The sequence below is a fragment of the Anopheles arabiensis genome, chromosome 2 (assembly GCF_016920715.1).
Source record: "Anopheles arabiensis isolate DONGOLA chromosome 2, AaraD3, whole genome shotgun sequence".
Lineage (NCBI taxonomy): Eukaryota > Metazoa > Arthropoda > Insecta > Diptera > Culicidae > Anopheles > Anopheles arabiensis.
Genome location: NC_053517.1, coordinates 60,417,626 through 60,439,672, shown reverse-complemented (window position 1 = coordinate 60,439,672; position 22,047 = coordinate 60,417,626). Strand labels below are relative to the sequence as shown.

Below are 22,047 nucleotides of genomic sequence, written 5' to 3'. Positions count from 1 at the left end.
TTTGTTTTATATCCTGGTTTTATTATTTCCATATCCGAAAGCACTAACTCTAGACAAAGTCACCAAATTCCAGCACCTTTCATAATCCACCTTTGGCGCAATTGACACCGCGCACGGGTACGGATTTTCTAACGGACACGGCATGCTGACACCTAGCGTCTATCCACTGCCACCAACAACAGTCCGTGTATCCGCCCCCGGAGATCATCATTAACATAGGATTCCCGTTACCATCAAACAGCGTAAAATTGGTCATCTGGACAAGAAACTTAGGTAATGTCCGCTAAAAGTCGTGCTGACTCTTCCTTCCCTTCTTCCAAATCGCCTCAAATTCCAGTGCCAGCTGTTTGTGGGTCTAAAGTGTTTTTCTAGAGTAATTAATAAATACATTATGAAGCGGTAATCCTTGCATGTGCACTGCTTACGAGAGTTCATACATAAACGTTTGGATCAGCAAACTGAGTCTGGCAATATCTGTAGGATGCGGGATCATTTAACCAGCTAGCAGAACCGACTACTGTTTCTAATCATATGCACATGGTTAATAAAACACCACTCGCCCGCGCCACGTATGTTCTAATTCTATCGCGATAATAAGATACCAAAAAATCACGACAAACTGATTGACCAGGAGTTGGTTACCAAAATATCACCAATCAGATCAGACGTCACAACGACCATGTGCGTCTTACCCCTGATCATCGCACATGTGTACGTGAACCGAAATGAATTTCATTTCAATCACAAGTGCTGGTGATAGAACCAGTGACATTTCGAAATTGATCACAGACAAACAAAGTCACGTCAAAGTGACCGACCAAGAGGTAGTTGCTGCAATGTCACCAATCTGGTCACACGTCACAACGACTCCCAGGCTGCAAATGACAGCTGAAAAGACGTCTTTCGGCGGTCTTTCGGGTCACCGAAAGTCCGCCGAAAGACGTCTATATAACACCATTTTAGACCGGTATGGAACCTAAGTGCGATGTTTTTTTTGGTTCTATGTAAAACGATGATACTGAAAGTAAACAGTGTTGCCAAACAATTAAAAAAAGACCGCTGTTTCTGTTCTTGAAGGCCTGTACTCATCGGCAACACTGTTTTTCGATCTGTTTCTTTGCGCCTTTTTCTTTGACGTCATCGCAGGACGCTACACACTGTGTGCGCCATTTGCATTGGATCTTTCTAGATTGCTGGTTGCTTCGAGATATTTTGGGATTATCAGACTGCTTGTAGATTGGTTTCGAACCTGCCATTTTTCGTGAAGTTGTTCATTTCTCCGTTAGGGCGTTAGTGTTAGATGATACGCTGCTCTGCGTATGTCACAGCAACTATTGCAATATAAAGAGGCAAAATGGAACAACAATGCGCTGCAGGCGTGAAGCGACCAAAATTGATGCTGACAAAAAAAAAAATGGAAAATTCGTGATTGCGTCAACTCAAAGAGGTAAGAGCAATTTCTTTTTCTCGATGTATATGAAATTAAATAATGTTTTTCATGACATGCAGAATATACAGCCAGCTGCGAAACTTCGTCTACAAGCACCATGAGTCAAATAATACACAAGAAAGAAAACATACCTAAGAACATATCATCAACTTTATTGCAGCCAGAATGTAAGTGTGAACTTTGTCTACAGAATTCTGAAAATATTATGCAATATCTTCTGTTCAATAGTTTTACAAACGAGCACCACAGGCGAAGAAAGCTCAACGTTAAACCTTCACCCTCAGTTGCTACATGAATTATCATGTAATTCTATTGAGCATTTGGATTGCATTACTAATATCGAACAAAATACTCCAATGCCTTCCTGCCAGAAGTCAACAAAACGTAAGTGATTACAAGATACAATGTTACATAACATTATTTGTGTTTATTTTTCATTCCATCAGATTTTCTACCAACATTTCAATCAACTGCTACTCAAACCAACTTTTTAAACAGTGGTGAACAAATCCTATCGGATATTTTAGTTAAACTGGAAAATATACAGGAGGAGCAAAAACGACAAGCAGAAATGATGAACAACAAATTTGCTGCTATGGATCGACAAATTAAGTTAATACGATCAGAATTCAACATCGTGACTGATGAGCTGATTACACGATCTGGATTTGTTCAGCAAACATACTTTGAATGGGAACCAGTTAAAAATCAAGAGGATTTAGATAATCTGGAGTGCAGATTGGCTGAACCCGAATTTAAGAAAAACTTTTCTAAATATTTGGACAATCAGCTTTCTACAGAAGGTTCAGATGACCGCTTACATGACGCAATGGATATTTTTTCAACAGAGAGTTTGTAACTAAACTAAGTTGGACTGGTATTGGACGGCCGAATGCAAAAATTTGTTTCAAAAAGTACGTCAACGTAATTAATCAATTTAAAGAGTTAGGTACATTCGGTGGTGTGACTCCAACAAATCAGAAATTGAAAGATTTATTTCAAAACAAGTTTAAGCATGGACATCAGACTTGATCTGGTAGGGTTAGTGAAGACTTCTCATCACCGCCATAGGAAATAGGCATCCATAGGCAATGATTACGTTTTTATGATCGTCGGTTCATACTAACCCATACCTTCCATTGAATTCAATTCAATACCTTCCATAAGATTCTTATCGAATTACATTTTTCATCTATGTGTTAGGACTTTTTCATATATTTTTTCTGATTCTTCTAAAACTTATGCTTCCACTTACTTAAAGAATAACCTTTGAAGTGTGATATTTTGTTAATGAAATGATTTAATAAAGAAATGTACTCAATAAGTTCTTGCTATTTTTTTTTATTAATTATATTTTACATTACAATTGTATGAACTAAGGGAACAAAATCAAATTCCTTGTCTGATAAAAGAGGAACGGCAATTAATTTACATTTTACATCATCCAAATCAATAGAAATATCGTTTTTCTCCAAATTACTGAGATTACCCCGATGCATATGCATAATTCTTGAATCAAAAGGATAATCAAAACTGTTTGATGTATTGATTAATCTTTTTTGCCGTTATCTTAAAGTTTGTTTGGTTGTTTTTGATGTGTGAGACTGCGTTTATATATTGGCAAACATATCCGGATTTGGTTAAAAACCATTAATTTCTTTGTCCATATTTTAAGCAGAATGCTTTTCGGATATGAAGAGTGATAATATTACCCCTTTGATGAATGAAAGGATAATTGAAGCTATCTTTCTTTTTATGGACATAATATTCGTCCTGTTCTAACAATCTGTTGATTACTTGCTCTAAGCACTTGTACCCATTGCGCAATAGAAGTTTCATTTGCTGTAGTCGATTTTCGAACTTATAGGATGATAACGTATATAGTGGACCAAAATATTGCACTTCTTTGTAAACGTGTAGCAGATTGTGAATATTACTTGAAACGAATTGAGGTCCGTAAATATTTGCATACTTTTTTACAAATAATTGAAGCAAATTATTAGCAAGCGGCCAATGTTCTTTGTAGACATCTGATGAAAACAATGTTATAGCGCAAAAATATAGCATAAAGTGTTTATGCTGCTCAGAGCTCATCACGCTCTTGAAACATACAACACTTGCATAAAATAAAAACGATGAAAATTCTGATCCTTTCCAATGACGCAAATCTTGAAATGAGCGGAATTTTCAATGAATCTCTGCTGACAATTGTATGTTCATCAACATTCCAGATAATTGTGCAAGTGTAGAAGGAGAAAGTCTTTTTTTAAAGCCAAATTTACATTCAATCAAGCCTATCAAAAATCGTTTTGTTACGCCTAAGTCAATTAAATGCAACTGATCACTAACAATTATTTGAAGGATGATATCAAAGTTATCTAATAACAGTAATGGCGAATCAATTTTGTGATGATCGCCGTACATTTGTTTCCGAAAGGCTTCATTCGTTCGTTCGGATGCGTTGCAATCGAGAAATGTAACCCTTCCTCGCAGTTTGATCCCTTCGGTGGTGCATTTTAAACAGCCTGCGAACGAATTAAAGTTGGCAACTCCTGTAAATTATAATTTTTTAATTAATATTTAATGATAAATGTTTTAAACAGTATTTTGTTTTTTTGTTTACCTTTGATGAAGGCACGAGCTGGTGAATCGGCAATTATAGCACGTATTTTAAAGTTCACCCTCCTACCGTCGACTTCTACTCCATTTTTCATGAAAAGATTTAAGTCTTCGACAAACGGTTTAAGAAAATGCTCAATACTAGCGGGTTTTGTAGTTCCACAATAAATTGAAACAACCATAACTGGAATTTCTGGTTTGTCATGGACGTTAACTAATATAGGCCAGAACTGTAGGTTATTACTTTTGAATAAGGGTAAACCATCTAAAGACACATTCAGCTCAAGTTTGACGTCAGGATCCAGAGATATGCCACTGTAAATAGTTGTCATTGAATTTATCATCATCACAGAACACGGTCACTGTTCTGAATACATACCTTAGCTGCTTGGTAAGATATTCTTGCAATTTACGATGCCAATACTGTCCTCCTTCAACTATCTGTAAATCGGTCGAAATATTTCGTTTTACCTTCAGCAAAGTTCGTGCATCCTTAGGCAGCTTACAAGAGCTCAGATTCCGAACGATCTCCATTACTTTAGCAACTGAGCCATAAGTTTGGTTTGTTGATATGGCCCAGTCGCGTATAGCACCTTCTGCAGAGTATGGTTCATCGGATGTTCCTGGTTCAATGTCATCATCCGAATTTTCAATCAAATAATCAACAACATCACCATCAGTTTCTGATTCATATGCAGCTTCATCAAACTCGACAGTTCCTCTAATGATTTCATCATCAGGTGCAAATGTCTCATAATCTTCTAAGCTATTCGACTCGCGTTGAACTACTGTAATTAGCAATAAATATATATCAAATGAATGTGCTAATATACAATTACACAATCAATCCCATACCATTGGAAATTTCAGTAGAACCGGCACCTTCTCCATTCAATTCTTCTTGTTCCAAACGATCACGGTGGCGGTACAGGTACGAATTATACTTTATCCGCTTGGAAAACCTTTTATCCATCCAAACATCTGGCATAAAATCTGTTTAATAATCACCGCTGCTTTTAGGATTGTTGTTGTTGTTTTGGCAATTGGTACGTTTTTGACATGACAATTGAAAACAACACGACTGCTGCGAAAAATACCACCATAATCAAGAAAAACATCCAGAAGAAGAAACACTATCGAAGTTCGCCTTAGGGTTTTGTTCGATACACATTTTGAAAATTGAAGAAAATATAACTGAATGTAGTCGTAAAGCGTTTATTATTGAATGTAAACTCAAAATAAAACATTTATTTTGATTTTTTCTTCTTATTTTGTTACGAAAATGCATAAATGGCTAGTCAAACCGCTAACCATGCAGTATAAACTAGGCGTTTTGGTCTTTCAGACCGTTATTTGCAGCCTGGGCTATGTTCATCTTGCGTCTGATCATCGCACTTGTGTACGTGAGCTGATTTGAGGTTCGTTTCAGTCATGAGCGTTGGTGAATGAAACAGTGATATTTTACAGTGCTGCTCCTGGTTCAGAAAATGTCATAAGAAAGTGATTGACTAAAAGTTTATTCCCAAATTGTCACCAATCATATCACTCGTTACAACTACTTGAGAATTTCACCTGTGATAATCGCAATTGAGTACGTGACGCTGACAAGATTTTTGTTTCACTCAGTTTTTTTTTGTGATATTGATGGTGACATTTTGCAGCACTGATCACGGTTAATTTCACCTTTTTGTCGTCTCATTAGAACGCCATACTAATTTTCATTTGCTTCATCACTTTCGAACATAACTTCACGGCCCTTTTTACCTCCCTTTTTTCTGGTGCTGCGGATAAGACCGGCCTCACGAATTTTGCTACGGAAACCCCGGACTCTTTTAGTTACTTCGGTATTTCACCGGCCTTAACTTCAATTTAGCTACGGTTTTCCCGGACTCGTTTTATGCTACGGATTGAACCGGTCCCATATTTTGCTACAGAAATTATTTCTGGACTCATTTGGGCGCTACGTTTAACGGACTCAACCCATTATAGTACTAGTTTTCCGGTCTCAATTTTTGCTACGGATTTTCAACTTTTTGTACATGCTGCGGCTTTGCCGGTCTCATGATTCAATCTCTCTCACTATTACGTTTTAACAGACTCAATTTAACATCGTATTGATTTTTCGGTCTCAATTTATGCTACGGATTTCCAACTTTTTTTTTTGCGTGCTGCAGCTTTTGCCGGTCTCATAACTCACTTTCACTTCGTGTATCGCTATTATGATATTACACTATGTTAATTGAAGCTCACTTTAAACGAACTATTACGCTTTTGAAAACTTCACAGTACTTCGGATAAATCCGATCTTCCATTGTATCCATTGTTAACCCGCTGCTGTCGGGAGAGATAAAACCACAGTGCCAGCTGCGCGCGTTGATATTTTTTCAGTGAGAGTGACACATACACACGCACACACGACACAGTTTGGAACGTGCGACAAGCACAGCGCTTTGGCGCCGAAAACGTCGCTCGCAGCGTAAGCAGTGAAGCCGGTGTTTCGTGGCGCATAACCCCGCTACTCGGGAGAGTAACGAGTGAATTTATCTTATTTGTCTTGAAATATAATTCTTTTGTTTTACTATTCCGAAATTGTAAATATTAGTCTTATGATTAATTGAACTTTCGCTTTTCAGGAACATTTATTTACTTTATTTCATACTTTTACACATAACCTTATATACACTATATACATTGCATTGAACTAAATAATACTAACCAACCCGGCAAAATGCCGGGACTCTCGCATCCGGTACGGGATGCACTTCCGCCCGAGCCTCCCCAGAGAGCTCGATCACTACCACCATGGATGGACCGTAATAACGAGTTTGGGGACATGAAGTTCCTCGTTCTCGAGCCGTTGAAAGACTTTAAGCTCCCGCAAAACCCATGGATAATTTCAAAGAGCATTACCAATGTGGTTGGAGAGCTTACCGAAAGCAGCCACTCGATGGAATTCGGGCAGAAATATCTGATCAAAACCCGTAACATTGCGCAGTACACAAAAATGCAAAGCATCACGCAACTCATCGATGGTACAAAAGTATCGATCACCCCTCACGCTACGCTGAACACAGTCCAGTGCGTAATATTCGCCCCGGAGCTGAAAGGACTAAAGGACGAAGAAATTTTGCTCAACATGGAAAGTCAAAACGTCAAGCAAGTCCGACGATTCACCCGAAAGGTGAATGACGAAATACAACCAACGAACTCTTTCCTGATACGCGTAGAAGCTGGAAAAATACCGGAATCCCTTCGCATAGAGCTGTTGCAGGTGCGAACAAAACCATACTACCCAAAACCAATGCTGTGCTACAAATGCGCCAGCTATGGGCACACAAAAGTACGCTGCTAAAAGGGACAGGTGTGTGGAAACTGCGGAACCGCAGCACACGGAGAATATTCGACCCATCCCGCTTGCGTGAACTGCAAAGGCGAACACAGCAAGTTTTCTCGCGAATGTCCTGCGTTCCAATTTGAAGAACATGTCATAACAATAAAAGTCGACCACAACTGCACATACAAGGAAGCTTGGCAAATGCACTCAGCTCTCACCGTTACCACAACAGTCTCGCATCCAACACAACAATCCTTACTCACCTGCACTTATCCGTGAACCTTCGCAGACACAAGCTGAACACTCACCAACCGATATGAATCGCACTCTCATTTCACCTACTCTTCCGTCCACATCACGAGCAAAAACGCGTCAAACTACAATGGCTCAATTTTTTCCGAAGTAACCGCACCACAGCAGCGCAGTCATATGGTACTCACACGGTCCGAGCAATCCCTTCGACAACACAGACACTCACCATACACTCACCATCTACGATAAGCTCCGTCATTTCCAACATACCAGCTACTAACACTTCATTACATCAGGCACCCAGCGATCAAGCGACGCGAATAACCGTGTTTTATCAAAATGTGCGTGGTCTGCGCTCTAAAGCCGATGAGTTCCGCTCATCGTTAATGGAGACTGAATACGATGTATTGGTGCTTACCGAAACCTGGCTTGATCCCTCTATTCCCGCCGCTCTCTTGTTTGGTGATGAGTATCGTATTTACCGTTGCGACCGAGATACCACCAATAGCTCACTCTCGCGGGGGTGGTGTTCTAATTGCATGCAGTGTTTCCCTCTCGTACGCGAATCATGTGCTGTCCCAGACACTCGAGGTACAAACAAGCATCTGCATTCAGCTAAGCAACCATCGTTTGTATATTGCTGCAGTCTATCAAATCACAGCACAGACGAGAAAAAAATTAATGAATTGCTAAAATGGGTCAATGAAATTTGCGCCTCCTTATGTCCGGATGATATATTTTTACTCATCAGTGACTTTAATCAGCCTACTCTCTCTTGGTCACCTGTACCTGTCGAACAAGATACGGCTTTTAGTTTTTTCGAGCCTCATACTCAATCAGCACGATGTGCCCAATTAATTGACGGATTGCACCTGAACGCTTTATATCAACTCAACAACAACAAAAACTATCTGAACAGAACTCTTGATCTGATTTATGCAAATTGGCCAGCTGCTTCAGCCTCATCGTCCATACGGACCTCTGATACCCCCCTACTACCGGTTGACCAACACCATCCACCATTGGAGTTCAATCTCAACATTGATACTCCTACCGCCCAACTACCATCTAATGTTGCGGAAAGGCGGCTCGATTTTAGTCGTATTAATTTGCCTAAGCTCGAGATATTAAAAGCCGCCTTCGATAGGATATCTCACGTCATATTACTAGCAAAACTCGACAGACTTGGTCTCCCAGATCCCCTAGTTGCTTGGCTGAGATTGTTGTTGTATTGTATTGTTGTATTGTTTATTGTATTAAGTGATTGGCCAAACAAGCGGCCTTATCACTGAATTAAAACTAAAACTTAAATAACTAACGCAGTGTACAATGACAAGACAAATCAACAGAATCTAGTAGGTAGGTGCCAGTCAAATAAAATGTAACGCTGATTAATCTTACGGGCCATCGCAGTCATTGGGTCGTTCTCGCTGTATGCACGTCTTGTAAGGTCAGTTCTTATTAGTCTGTAGTTACGGAACACTCTAGGAGGGACATTTATGTTGACTCTAGCCAGTAGTTCTGGCGAATCTATCTCACCGACAATAAGTTTGGACAAAAACGTACATTGGGTATTATCACGTCTCCTAGCAAGTGTGTCCAAACCAAACAACAAACAACGAGTATGATACGATGGACGAGGGGTTACATTACGCCACGGAGTGAAGTGTAGGACAATACGAGTAACTCTCTTTTGGACAGCTTCTATTCTATTGGACCAAACACTAGAGAACGGACACCAAACTGTAGAACTAAACTCGAGGATGGAACGAACATAAGACTTATACAGAGTTAACAGGCAGTGTGGGTCATTGAGTTCTCTCGAATGTCGACGAATAAATCCTAGCATTTTGTTAGCTTTGTCTAAAATATTACAGTAATGATGTCGGAAATCTAGTTTGTGATCCAGGGTGACTCCTAAATCCCTGACCGTATTTCACCGCGGTAGTTGTGTCCCTGATATGCTATAGATATACCTTATCGGACTAGCTATTCTAAAGAAAGACATTGACGTACACTTATTAACAGAAATTAACAGGTCGTTGTTGATACACCAGTCAGAGAAAACATCAATCGATCTTTGCAGAGAAAGAGAGTCGGAAGTGTTCCGTACGATACGAAACAGCCTAACATCATCCGCATAAAGCAGACAATCTGCTTCCGTAATGGCCAGTGTGACGTCGTTAATAAAAAGCGAGAACAGCAGTGGTCCCAAGTTGCTGCCCTGAGGGACGCCAGATGAACTCTCGAAAACGTTAGAGGAGACACCATCGATTTGTACAGCAACAGCAAGCGATGGTTCACACAATCAAACGCAGCCTTAAGATCAGTGTATACTGCATCCATCTGAGCTCCGGAAGTAAAGGCTGCGTGGCAGTTGGAGACGAATTCCACCAAGTTTGTGGTAACACTGCGTCGAGGAAAGAAACCATGCTGGCTGGTAGAAATATAAGAACGACAGTGATACATTAGCGAGTTTTGTATGACGATCTCAAACACCTTGGCCGCGGTACCGCGGTAGTTCTCAGCAGAGTTTTTATCTCTTTTTTTGTACACCGGAAACATAACAGAGGATTTCCAGGCGGTGGGTACAGTACTTTGTGCAAAAGAGAGTTGGTAGACTTGAGACAGAGGCTCTGCTAAAAATTCGCGGCATTTGGCAAGGATTGCCGTAGGAATACCATCGGGTCCAGGGTTGTATGAGGTTTTGACCTGCTGCAGAGCACGTAGTACAGTATCTACCGAGATAATAATATCGCGTACATCAATGTCAACAACATCACGGGGCACATTATTTAAAGCTGCTTCTAATGATAAGCTTGCATCATCCGTAGTAAAGCAGTCCTTGAAACGATCAGCAAATAAGTTGCTGATTCGTGAATTCTCATAATTGATTCGCAGTACAGGAACGTTAGAATCATCGGTGTTCCAGGATTGGGATGATCAAGATGTTAAAGATTGGGGAAGTTAAAGTCCCCGAATAGGAGAAACGTATCGGTGGTTGCACAAGCAATATTATCTATGGTGGAGCAGATAGTTTGCATGGTAGTAGTGTTGTTTACTAAATCTGGAGGAATGTACACTACACCCGTGATAAAAGTACGTATATTACCATAAACTCTTACCCAGAGTTGCTCAACGGTATCCTGTGTAGGACAAAGTATTGTACGTAGGTGTGAAGCAACGGCAATGAGAACCCCGCCACCGATTGATTTTTTACTATTTTTGCTGCTGCGGTCTGTTCTATACACTGTATAATTATCCGGGAACAATTCCGAGGAATCAATCGTTGAATCCAACCATGTTTCAGTCAGGAACGCCATAGTGGGTTGTAGAAACATAGTCAAATACTTGATTGCATTTAGATTTCAATCCTCTAATGTTTTGGTACAGGAACAATAATTCGTCAGTATCAATGAATTCACGTACTGATAGGCCAAGAGGCCAGGTGTCAGGGGAAAGAGCCTTGTCACGTAGTGATAAAGGCACTAACACTTTAAACGACAGGAATGAGAGTGTAGCCGTATTTGTACCCTGGCGAATAAGACAGTATGCTGTAGCATCGTCAATGGATAAAGCTTGTTTGACCATTTGTACAATTTGGTCACTGGTTGTATCGGGAGAGAGCCGGGAAATATACAACGCGCATTTTTGCACCGCGGAATGAGCGGGAACTATTTTGATCGGAAAAGCTGCTATATCCTTTTTTGTGCCAGTTATCACAGGTGGTGCATGAGTTTTGCGTTGAACATCGTCAATTCGCTTCGTTTTGTTGTTTGGGCTATTTCTTTGATTGCTCGTAGCACCGAATGTAAACAATGCGTGATTGTCCTTAATGACATCGGAAAACAAACGTTTGGATGGATTTATGCGACGAATTTTTGCGGGAGGGTGACTGCTACATGGAGTTTTTAGGTCAAGTTGGCTCATCCGTGCAAACCCAGTTTGAATTTCGTTAGTCAATGGCTCCATAACGGTCTTGATGCTTTCGGCTACTGTCGTTATTGCCGCCTGGAATCCAGATTGCATGGCTGCGTCTTTTACGAACTTGGTGCGCGGATTCATGAAGACGTTGTTGCAGCCAATACAGCACCAATGTAATTGTTTATATTCCGAAATGCGCAGGAACAGATCAGCGGGAACCGAAGTGCAGCGCTGATGAAATGGAGAGTCGCACAGGCAGCAGCTGATAGATGCCTCCGCAATTTCCATAGTGCAGGCGTTGCAAATACGGGCCATTCTACGGGAAACGGTGCAGGTTGTCGTTGCAGCAACAAGAGCGATGGCGGTCAGGACGTGTGAACTCAGACGCGATCCGAAATGCGAAATATGCGCGAGTTTTTGGGTCACAGAGATAAACGCACTATTGCACGATATACGAACGGTGTTCTAAAATACTGTGATTATACAGAAACCGAAAAATAGTGTGATAAACAGCGCGATTTTCAAGAAAATATACTGAGCGATATGCGAAAGCGACTTTTACGATCATACCTAATGGGCCGCACTTATTCCGTTAGGATGGGGCCCCTTTTATCTAGATCCCTCTGTGCTTCTTCTGGCGTCCCTCAAAGCAGCAATCTGGGACCTTTACTATTTGTCCTTTATATAAATGATGTCTCCACGATCTTATATAAATATAAGTTATATAAATGATGTCTGCTCTATGCGGACGACACCAAAATCTTTCGGCAAATCCAGGGACCAGACGACCATCGCATACTCCAGGCTTCACTAGAAGAATTCGATAACTGGTGCACGCGAAACTCCTTAACCATTTGTGTTGATAAGTGTGTTGCCATCACCATCAGCCGTTCGCGCTCTTCAGTGCATTTCGACTACACGCTAAACGGCCAAACTTTGCAGAGAGTCGATTGTGTCAAGGACTTGGGTGTTTTCGTCGACGCGAGACTCACGTTTGAGCAACACCTAGATCACGTTGTGACAAGATGCAGTCAATTGTTAGGTTTAGTCGTTAACATGACTCGCGAGCTCTCTGACCCAATCTGCACCAAAACTCTTTATTGTGCTCTTATTCGATCAGTGCTGGAGTATGGCAGCGTTGTGTGGTGGCCCTCCTCTGCTCGGGGGGTTGCGCGCTTGGAGTCCATCCAGCGTAGGGCTACCCGTTTCGCGCTCCGTTCGTGGGGCAGCAACAACGACTACACAACAAGGTGTTTGTTGCTCGGGTTACCCCAACTCGACGACCGAATACGAAATGCTAGGCTGGCTTTTATCGTTGGGCTTCTTAATGGTAGCATCGATTGTCCGGTTTTGCTCTCGTCGATACAGCTGTACGTGCCTGCAAGAACTCTCCGGCCTCGGGCGATGCTGGCCATCCCAGAGACAAGGACCGCCTTCGCCTCCCGAGACCCGTTTTTGCGTATATGTCTTGCTCTGAATGCTGAATGCGAATCTGATGCGTATGAGTCCGGCATGACGATGGCAAATGTGTTGAGTCGCATTAATTTACTTCGCGCCTCTCGCCAGAAGCTTTAGCGTCCTTGTAATTGTTATTGTTGTTATTATTGTGTTATTGTAAAGCGTGTGACTATTTATGTTATATTCCTATTGTACCCTTTAATATATCGAGAGGGCTTATGAGGTCCGTCGATCATTTAATAAATATACAAAATGGCCATCCAACAACATCAGCGAACAAGTGCGGTACAGCAGCGAATCACATTTGCGCAACAAACTACAACGATGGATGAAAAAGACATGAAAATCAAGCGGCTCGAAGAAGAACAAAATGAACTGAAGAAAATGATCCAAGAACAGATGAAAAGATGGATACACAGAGCAAGCTCGTCGAAGCTCTTCTGAAGAAATTGAAAGAAACAAATGGAAATTTACATAACAACAAGAATAACTCAACGAACGAAGCCACTGCACAAATCGAAGAAAACCAAAACTCGACACAATCCAACAATGTCTGCGAGAGCAACAACAATGCTGAAGCAACGGAAAACCTCGAAACCGACAACGAAACAAATGACCAAGAAACAATGTCTAATTCCGACACAAAATTAGAAAATTAGGCCACATCAGTCATCTCAGCACAATCCCGCAAACGAAACCACAACCTGGAAAACGTCTAATCGGAAGAAGAAAAACTAAGAAATGCAGTAAAAAACATGGCATCCAACGAAATCGCAACCATCGCTTCTCCCACTCTTCCCTCCGAACAACGATCGCCAACTGCCAAACCATCGAAGAAAAAACATCGCCACTGAATTTATTCTCCTTTCCTCTTACCCCAATAGTTTACTAACCTAAACCATTCTCATGCTCTATGTGGCGCTTCGCTTGATGTCACCGTACCAACTCAACCTGTCGTATCCTGTTTGCCGTGCAATAGGGATGGTGCACCTCGCACCGGATTATCGTGCCGTGTCGTCATCCCATCCGGACTTGTCATCCCTGTTTGTCATCATGCCTTAGTGATGGGCATGCTTGTTTGGCATACCACATCACTCCTCTTTTTGTTTGTTTTTATTCCCATTGGATTCCCATGTGCCATCACCTATGAGTGCAATTTAAATTCTTAATAAATTCCTTTTCTCTTACATAATCTGTCAACCTAGCTGGTGGATTTCTCTTTCTCTGACAATGCGTTATGTCTTTACTCAATGTTTCCCCCGATGTTTGCGCTTCCTGTGTTCCCGATTCCTTATCAACCAATTTCTCAATTTTCTTTAAGTGGGCTACATTTCTCTTATAGCATCTGCTCGTTTCTTGGTCCTCAATCGTTACCCTTGATCCTTCTTTTCCTATCACCACAAACTCCTTTGGGTTGAAGTTTGTTTGCAGTTTGTTACCCGGGAGCATATTTTGCGCTAGCACTATATCTCCTTCTGAGATGGACGACTTGCGTGCTCGTCTCCTTTCATCTTCGTTTGTTTTTCCTTTCCATTTCCGCGTTTGGTCTTGATCCCTTATTTCCTCTCTTATTACGGCGGTCTCTATATCTTCCAATGCCGGTATGTTTGAACGAATGGTTTTTCCGTATAATAGCTCGGTAGGTGTTTTCCCTGTTGTGGAGTGCGATGTTGTGTAGTACATCATAAGATATTCTTCTAAGTCCTTTTTTCCAATCCCTTCCTAAACCTGCACTTAACTTTAGTATTTTTAGTTACGATCGATTTTGGCGTTCAACTAGACCGTTTTCTTGAGGCCAGTACGGGGTGGAATGATTTAGATGTATGCCATGCTCCCGGCTGTACGATTCTAATTCCGTTCCGACCAGTTGTTTCGCGTTATCTAATGTTATAGTTCTCGGGAACCCTAGTCGCGTAAATATTTTTGCCAACTTCCCTACCGTACCTTTGGATGTTATTCTGGTCATTATTTCCACTTCTTTGTACCTACTGAAATAATCTACGAGTACCAATAAATATGAACCATATGAACCATTGGTTCTGGCTTTCCCGGGTTTTCTACCAGACGACATCTCTCGCATCCAACAACGTGTTTTGCAACCTCTTGATTCATTCCGGGCCACCAAACTCTATTCTTTAATCGGCGTTTCATGACGGACTCCCGGGTGTCCCTCGTGGGCTAGCTCTAACATCCTTGGCCGTAGCGCTTTCGGTACAACTAGTTTGTTACCCCTAATAATCATATCCCCTGCCATACCTAGCTTTTCTTTGAAAGGGGCATATGGTTTGGTTTCTACCTCGTTCCAGCTACCAGATTGGAGGCTATCTCTAACCTTCAACAATTCTTCATCTGTCTTGGCAGCGTCTTCTAACTTCTGTACGTCTATGGCTGCCGATTTCATTATGGCCCATATCATATGTTTATTTTCCTGCTCGAATGGAATTCCCTCTTTATTATCCACTAAACGCGATAATGGATCCGCTATATTATTGGAGCCTTTCCTGTATTTTACCACGTAATTAAAAGACTGCAATCTCAACAGCCATCTTCCAATACGGGCGCATGGACGTGATGAGGGCTTAAAAATGGCTTCTAACGGTTTATGGTCCGTTTCCAATTCAAAGGTACGCCCTAGCAAGTACGGAGCAAACCTCTCTACCACCCAAACCAATGCCAAAACTTCTTTCTCTGTTTGGCAGTAACGCTGCTCAGTATCTGTCAAACTCTTACTAGCATACGCTATTGGTCTAGGTAGATCGTCTTGTGAGCCTTCGAATTGAACTAGTACTGCACCTAATGCAATCGGCGTAGCGTCAGCGATAACTCTTGTTCTCATGGAATTATCAATAAAATGTAAAAGTTTTACGTCCGCCACCATTGTTTTCAATTTCTCGAATGCTCCTTTTTTGGCTATTCCCCCATTCGAACTTGTTTCCTTTATTTTTATTTTTATTTTATTTTTTATTTTATTAATTGCTCGGCCACGTTGGGTTACAGCAATAGTGCTTACTGACTATAGTATACAATTATTCACGAAGGAGTTGGAAGGAGTTTATGGTACGGAAAAGGAGCGAAGACGGGATCGGTAGACAGGATAGGATATGTTGAAATCGAACAGATCAGAAGTACTATTAAAAGACGACATAGCTCTTACAAAAGGCTCATTGCGAGCAAAACGTGTACGACATATAGGTAACTGGAGACGAAAACGATAACGTAAGGTGCGACAAGGTGCATACAAATGTAAGCGCGACAGAAGTGAAGGAGTATCAATCGTATTGAGCAATATGCCAGCGACGAAAGAAGCCTGAGCGACCGAGAGGCGGTGCTCCAACTTGGCAAGGCCTAATAGAGTGCATCTATCGTCATACGAAGGAAGCGGAATAGAGTGATAACCCAGCGACCTACGAAATACGATCCTTGTAAAACGTCTCTGGATCCTCTCAATCCTTTGGAGCAGAGATAGTTGAACAGGAGACCAGATGACACAGGCATATTCCAGTACGGAACGGACCCAACAACAATAAAGGGACTTAAGACAAAAAGGATCACGATTTTCAGTGGACATGCGACAAATATAACCAAGACTTTTGTTGGCCTTGTTGATGACATAGTCCGTGTGCTCCTTGAAAGAAAGACTCGGGTCAAAGAAGACGCCAAGATCCTTAGACAAGGACGCACGGGGAATAGGGGCATCACAGACACTATAAGCATGAGTTATACTTGTAGAAGATCGGAAGAAAGACAAGACAGAACATTTTTCAGGATACAGGACTAAACCGTTAGAAGCACACCATGTAGAGAATTTACAGAGCCAGGATTGAAGGACTAGACAATCAGCTGTAGAAGATACAGGAAGAAAAATTTTAACGTCATCCGCATATAGCAAGAAGCCGTTAGGAGGAAGGATCGAAGTACAGTCATTGAGGAAGAGAATGAACAGTAAGGGACTAAGGACACTTTATGTGTTAACTCACGTAGTGGTGCCGTTATTGTTGCCAGGTTTGGTAGAAATCTTCCTAAATATGTTATTTGTTATTTGTTATTTATTAATTAAAATTCAACGGACCGCAAGTGGCCCACTTGAAGCGAATTCATTTACATTCATTCATTATAACATAGTCACATTTCAGTCATTCATTTGTCACGCTTAGTCTTAAGTAACATAATAAACATGTAAAAGGTCGCACGACACGAATACTATTTAACAATGCGGTGCGCGACATGTCAGGTTGATGACGATCACAAATAACATCAAACTCACGGCACATACGAATAAACGGATCAGAGGAGCCAAAGCGGGTGCGGCGTTCCTCCACGTCAAGTAGCGATCTAGCTCGGAGCGATCTCGGCGGGACATACATGTTGAGCCTCGAAAGAAGCGCGGGCGAGTCGATCCGATTGTCAAGAAGTCCCGCGACAAACAGCCTCTGAGCGTTGCAGTTCCGCTGCTTCAGCGTCTCGATGCCAAGCAACGCATCCCTCATAGTCAAGTTGGACATTCCAGGAGCGCAAAGCGAACCGCGTGAATTTGCGCTGGATCGATTCTAAACGAGCTAGGGGGCGAGCAGCTGTAGGCCACCATACTACTGAAGCGTATTCTAACACTGGTCGCACCAAAGCACAGTATAGCGTCTTGATGCAAATCGGGTCAGTGATGTCTCGTGCTATTTGTTTTAGTAAGCCGATCAATTGGTTACCCTTAGTGACAACGTGCTCTAGCTGGTCGTGGAAGCTCAACTTTTCGTCAAGGAGCACTCCTAGATCCGTGACACAGCTTTTGCGACCAATGGTAGATCCATTTAACGCATAGTCATTCACTAAGGGGCACCGCTTTCTCGCAAACGTAACGACAACACACTTCTCGACGCACAATTAAAGACCATTCAAAGAGCACCATGACTGGAAGGCACTTAGAGTGGCTTGAAGGCGGAGTTGGTCTGACCGGTCACGGATAGGCAGGAACAGCTTCACGTCGTCTGCATACAGTAGGTGGCCGTCAGGAGGGAGCAACCGTGTTACGTCATTCAGGAAAATGACAAACAGCAGCGGTCCAAGGTTACTCCCCTGCGGCACCCCCGAAGAAGCATCGATACGGCGCGACGTATGGGGTCCCATCTTCACGCAGTATGTGCGACCAGTGTTGACTTGTACATCCAGGCCAGCAGCTGCACAGGCAGACCAAGCGTTTCGAGCTTTGCGAGCAGCAAAGCGTGCGGAACGCTATCGAAGGCAGCCTTGATGTCCGTGTAGACTGCGTCGATCTGCGAGCCGGCATCGATGGTCCTGTGGCAGAGGCTAACGAACTCAACCAGGTTGGTGGTGGTTGAACGCTGAGGACAAATCCATGTTGAGCTGCGCTAATGTAGTTCGAGGCAGCTGCGAGGAGAGGTTCGTACACCAGGAGCTCGAAGACCTTAGCGCAGGCACAAAGCGATGTAATGCCACGGTAATTACATGCATTTGATTTGTCCCCTTTTGTGCACTGGAACAAGCCACGAAGTTTTCCAGCAGGCCGGATAGATGCCCGAACGCAGTGAGTCGCGAAAAATCGAGGCCAGGATAGGCGCGATGGTGGTGCCACAACGCTTAAGCGTGGAAGCCGGGATCCCGTCAGGCCCTGGAGCAAACGAAGATTTCAGCCTGTCAATCGCTTTCGAGACAGAATACTCATCGATGATCGGCAAGTTTGGGGCCATAGCATCCACCGGTACGTTTGATAATGCGTCGGCTATCTGCCTCTCATCAGTTACAGCTGGAAGGAAGGTGGCGGCAAAGCGCGAGGCAAAAATATCACATACAGCAGACGGATTGTTGCCGTTGCGCCCGTTGTAACTGACGGAGCTAGGAAAACCAGAGGATTTCCGACGATTGTTTGCGAAGTTCCACAGTACACGTGAATTGCCGCGGCAGCGCAAAACCGTACGCCGTACGTGCCCCAGGTAGCGGAACCTGTTATAGCGCCGATAGAGAGAGTGCGCAGTATTATAGTTGCGCAATGCTGCGGGACACCTACGCAACAAATAATCGCGATACGCGGCAGCTTTAGCCGTTTTGAGCCTGCGCAGCGTTCTGTCACCCCAAGGGGGGCCTCGTTTAGGTCGTTTCACCGGCGTGCATTCATTCAGGGCTTGCAACATGAACCGCTCAAAATCTTTCACAGCGAGGTCAAGAGTGGCGTAACGGGAACAATCGAAGACATTCGTGAACGAGGCGATCATCGGCAGGAGCCTGTTAAAGTCCGTCCGCGCGTAGTCAAGGCGAGATGTTAGCGCAGGAACGGCTGATTCCTCTCGTGGTAGCGGGATGGCCGGAGGTGAGCGCAGGATGATAGGTGTCAATTGCTAACAGCGGGGTGAGGCAAAGTTCAAGCGGAAGGCAAACAGAAGCAACAGCATTATTTGCAAACACCAGGTCTAAGACGCGTCCGCTGGTGTTAAGATGACCATTGATCTGGAAAAGTCCGCTATGATGCATCTCGTCCATAAACAGCTTCTTCAATTGCTCGACTTGAGGCGATTCAACGTAAGCTCACGAGATATGCCCTACGCCTACTTCCCTGGCAGGCTCGCAATAATCTTCCTCCGTATGCTGCGCGGTGCCGTCTTCTAGGCCTTGAACCTTTTTTCGGTTTAGAAGACGCAATGCACAGTGTTCTTTTATCGCTGGATTGCTAAATGGCTCTATCGACTCATCGCCATTGTTGCATCGAGTCGATATCTATGCACCATCCCGAACACTTAGGTCTAGAGAAACTCTACGGCTCGCTCAACCCCGTTCCAGTGCTGGTCGGTCAGACCCTATGTTCCGCATGTCGGCTGTCTTCAACACTGTCTCGGATTGCTTCGACTTCGACATCTCAACTCAGTGCTTCAAGGAACGTCTCCGGCTTTTGCCGTGGCCGCAGTGAATTGCGATGCAAATCTTTTTTTCTCTATGTATTTTTTCTTTTTTTTTATTGAACTGTTACATCTTAATTAGGCCATACGGCCCGTTGAAGATTAATAAATAATAATAATAAACAGAGCGGAGAGAGCCGATCGCGTACGTGGCTCATAATGCAGAAATGGCAAATCCGGATCATGCTGAGCGGTTGACCAGGAGACGGGAGGTTGATTGAAGTCTCCTAACAGGAGTAAACCGTCTCCGGGATGCATAGTTGAGCATAATGAGCGAATGCAGTTTTCGATTTCACGGAGCGTGGCAGCATTTGAGGCAAGTCTAGGCGGGAGGTATGCAGCAATGATGAATAGTCGGGAATTGCCTAGTTGTATTACAACGCACACTAGCTCAAGCGATGGATGCACCGTTGTGTGTTCCCGTGACGTCAGAGACTGAGAGCACGCAATCAACACACCTCCACCGCGGGAACATGTACTGTTGTCAACACTACGATCGCATCGGTAGACTCGGAAGCTATCGTCAAACAGCAAAGCCGAAGGTAGACTAGGATCGAGCCAGGTTTCCGTAAGCACTATTACATCGAAATTGGATTCCAACACCGACAGGCGAAACTCATCGACCTTCGTGCGCAGTCCCCGCACGTTTTGATAGTAAACAGAGGCAGTGGAACGGGCAGTGCGAAGCGCATTAGCAGCAGGAACAAAACAGGTAGGTGTTTGTGCAGACTTAACAGAGGTTCGTCTATTCGTGAAAGAAACGGTCAAGTGTGGTCTGTTGTAAGTTGGTGTTGGAAGTGCGGCGAATTAAAAGCGACGGCCCGCTTTGAGTGTTGAATTAGGACCATGAGTGGTGTCGTTCAGCGTGTGTTCTCCCAATTGTGGTGATGTTAGTGTTTGAGCCTGTGAAGTTGATGCGTGTGCCGGTGCGTGATAGACAGTGGATGTTGGTGTGCGAGGCATCGATCGGCGATCGATGACAACAGGTGTGCGTGTGAGAGAACGGCGTTTGATGGTGATTGGTGACGATGAGTGTCCATGCTGATTGTACAAATTCACGTACACCAATACCTACAGGCCAGGACGATGGGGCGAGTGCTGCGTCACGAAGGGCGGCCGGTACTCTCACTTTGAAAGAAAGCCAGTTTACGCAGTCAACACTGACTCCCTTCCTCAGCAAGCAGTATGCTAGGACGTCATCGGTGGCTAAACGGCGTTTCACAGAAGCGACCACTTGCTCCACGGTGACGGCAGTGGACAAGCGAGATAGTCGGATCCATATTCTGTTTGTGGCCGGCTGGGGAATCGCTGCTCGAAGCGATGACGATAGCGAATCGGTTCCCATGAGTTCTTCCGGTAGCGTAGACGGGGGTGGGATGCCGACTGTAGTGTTAGTGTACGCGCTTGGCGATGACGCTGCATACATGTTATTTTGACGAGTGTTTACGTTTTTGTTGACATCAGGGGACATAGAATCCTCGATGATACGCCGCTGCTTTCTACCCGCAACGGGCCGAGGATCGGTATTGCAAAGCTGAGGTATGGGTGCATTTTGCAGTAGAGTAAATCCGCTGCGCACCTCGGCGATAATCGGTTCAATAAGCTTCCCCACAGCCGCAACAGTTGAGGTGAGAGCAGCTTGAAAACCGACCTGAGGCCCGATCTCTTTGACTGATCGGCATCGCGGATTTTTCAGGATATTGGTGCACCCAGTGCAGCTCCAGTGCAGATCGATGTGAGTCAGGACCGCATCAATCAGCTCGGAAGGCAGCCTGCAACAACCGCGGTGAAAAGTAGCCTCACAGTACGCACAGCCGACGATACAGTCGGCAGCATCCAGTGGCACAGAACACGCGAAACAGATAGCCGCCATCGCGAAATTATGCGTGGTTTTGATCACAGCACCGTTAACCCGGATTAAAAACGTTAATACACAGTCGTGGGTCAATGAAATAACACACTAACGCGCAACAGTAACAGGAAGCAGTTTGGTAGTCAATTGAACGAGTATTAACTGGGTATGTTAGAAAATACACTTAAATATTTTTGGAAAAATGCAGAGCACAGCGATATGCAACCAGGCAGTTAGACGTCAGACGTCAGATTAGGCC

General features: G+C 43.5%; 1 protein-coding gene across 1 annotated transcript; it reads left to right on the top strand.

The window, feature by feature from the left end:
* The first annotated feature begins 1,016 nt into the window (after positions 1 to 1,016).
* On the top strand, positions 1,017 to 2,309 carry LOC120908824. Its single transcript, XM_040320220.1, has 4 exons — positions 1,017 to 1,447; positions 1,510 to 1,617; positions 1,679 to 1,834; positions 1,897 to 2,309. The coding sequence occupies exons 1-4, from the start codon at positions 1,366 to 1,368 to the stop codon at positions 2,307 to 2,309; spliced, it is 759 nt and encodes a 252-aa protein (XP_040176154.1). The 5' UTR covers positions 1,017 to 1,365.
* Positions 2,310 to 22,047: the final 19,738 nt, after the last annotated feature.

Bases quoted from the DNA above. Each gene is read 5' to 3' on its own strand.
- LOC120908824 (XM_040320220.1), top strand. From the start codon at position 1,366: ATGCGCTGCAGGCGTGAAGCGACCAAAATTGATGCTGACAAAAAAAAA. The intron at 1,448-1,509 runs GTAAGAGCAATT...CATGACATGCAG, and splicing joins GATTGCGTCAACTCAAAGAG to AATATACAGCCAGCTGCGAA. The intron at 1,618-1,678 runs GTAAGTGTGAAC...TCTGTTCAATAG, and splicing joins AACTTTATTGCAGCCAGAAT to TTTTACAAACGAGCACCACA.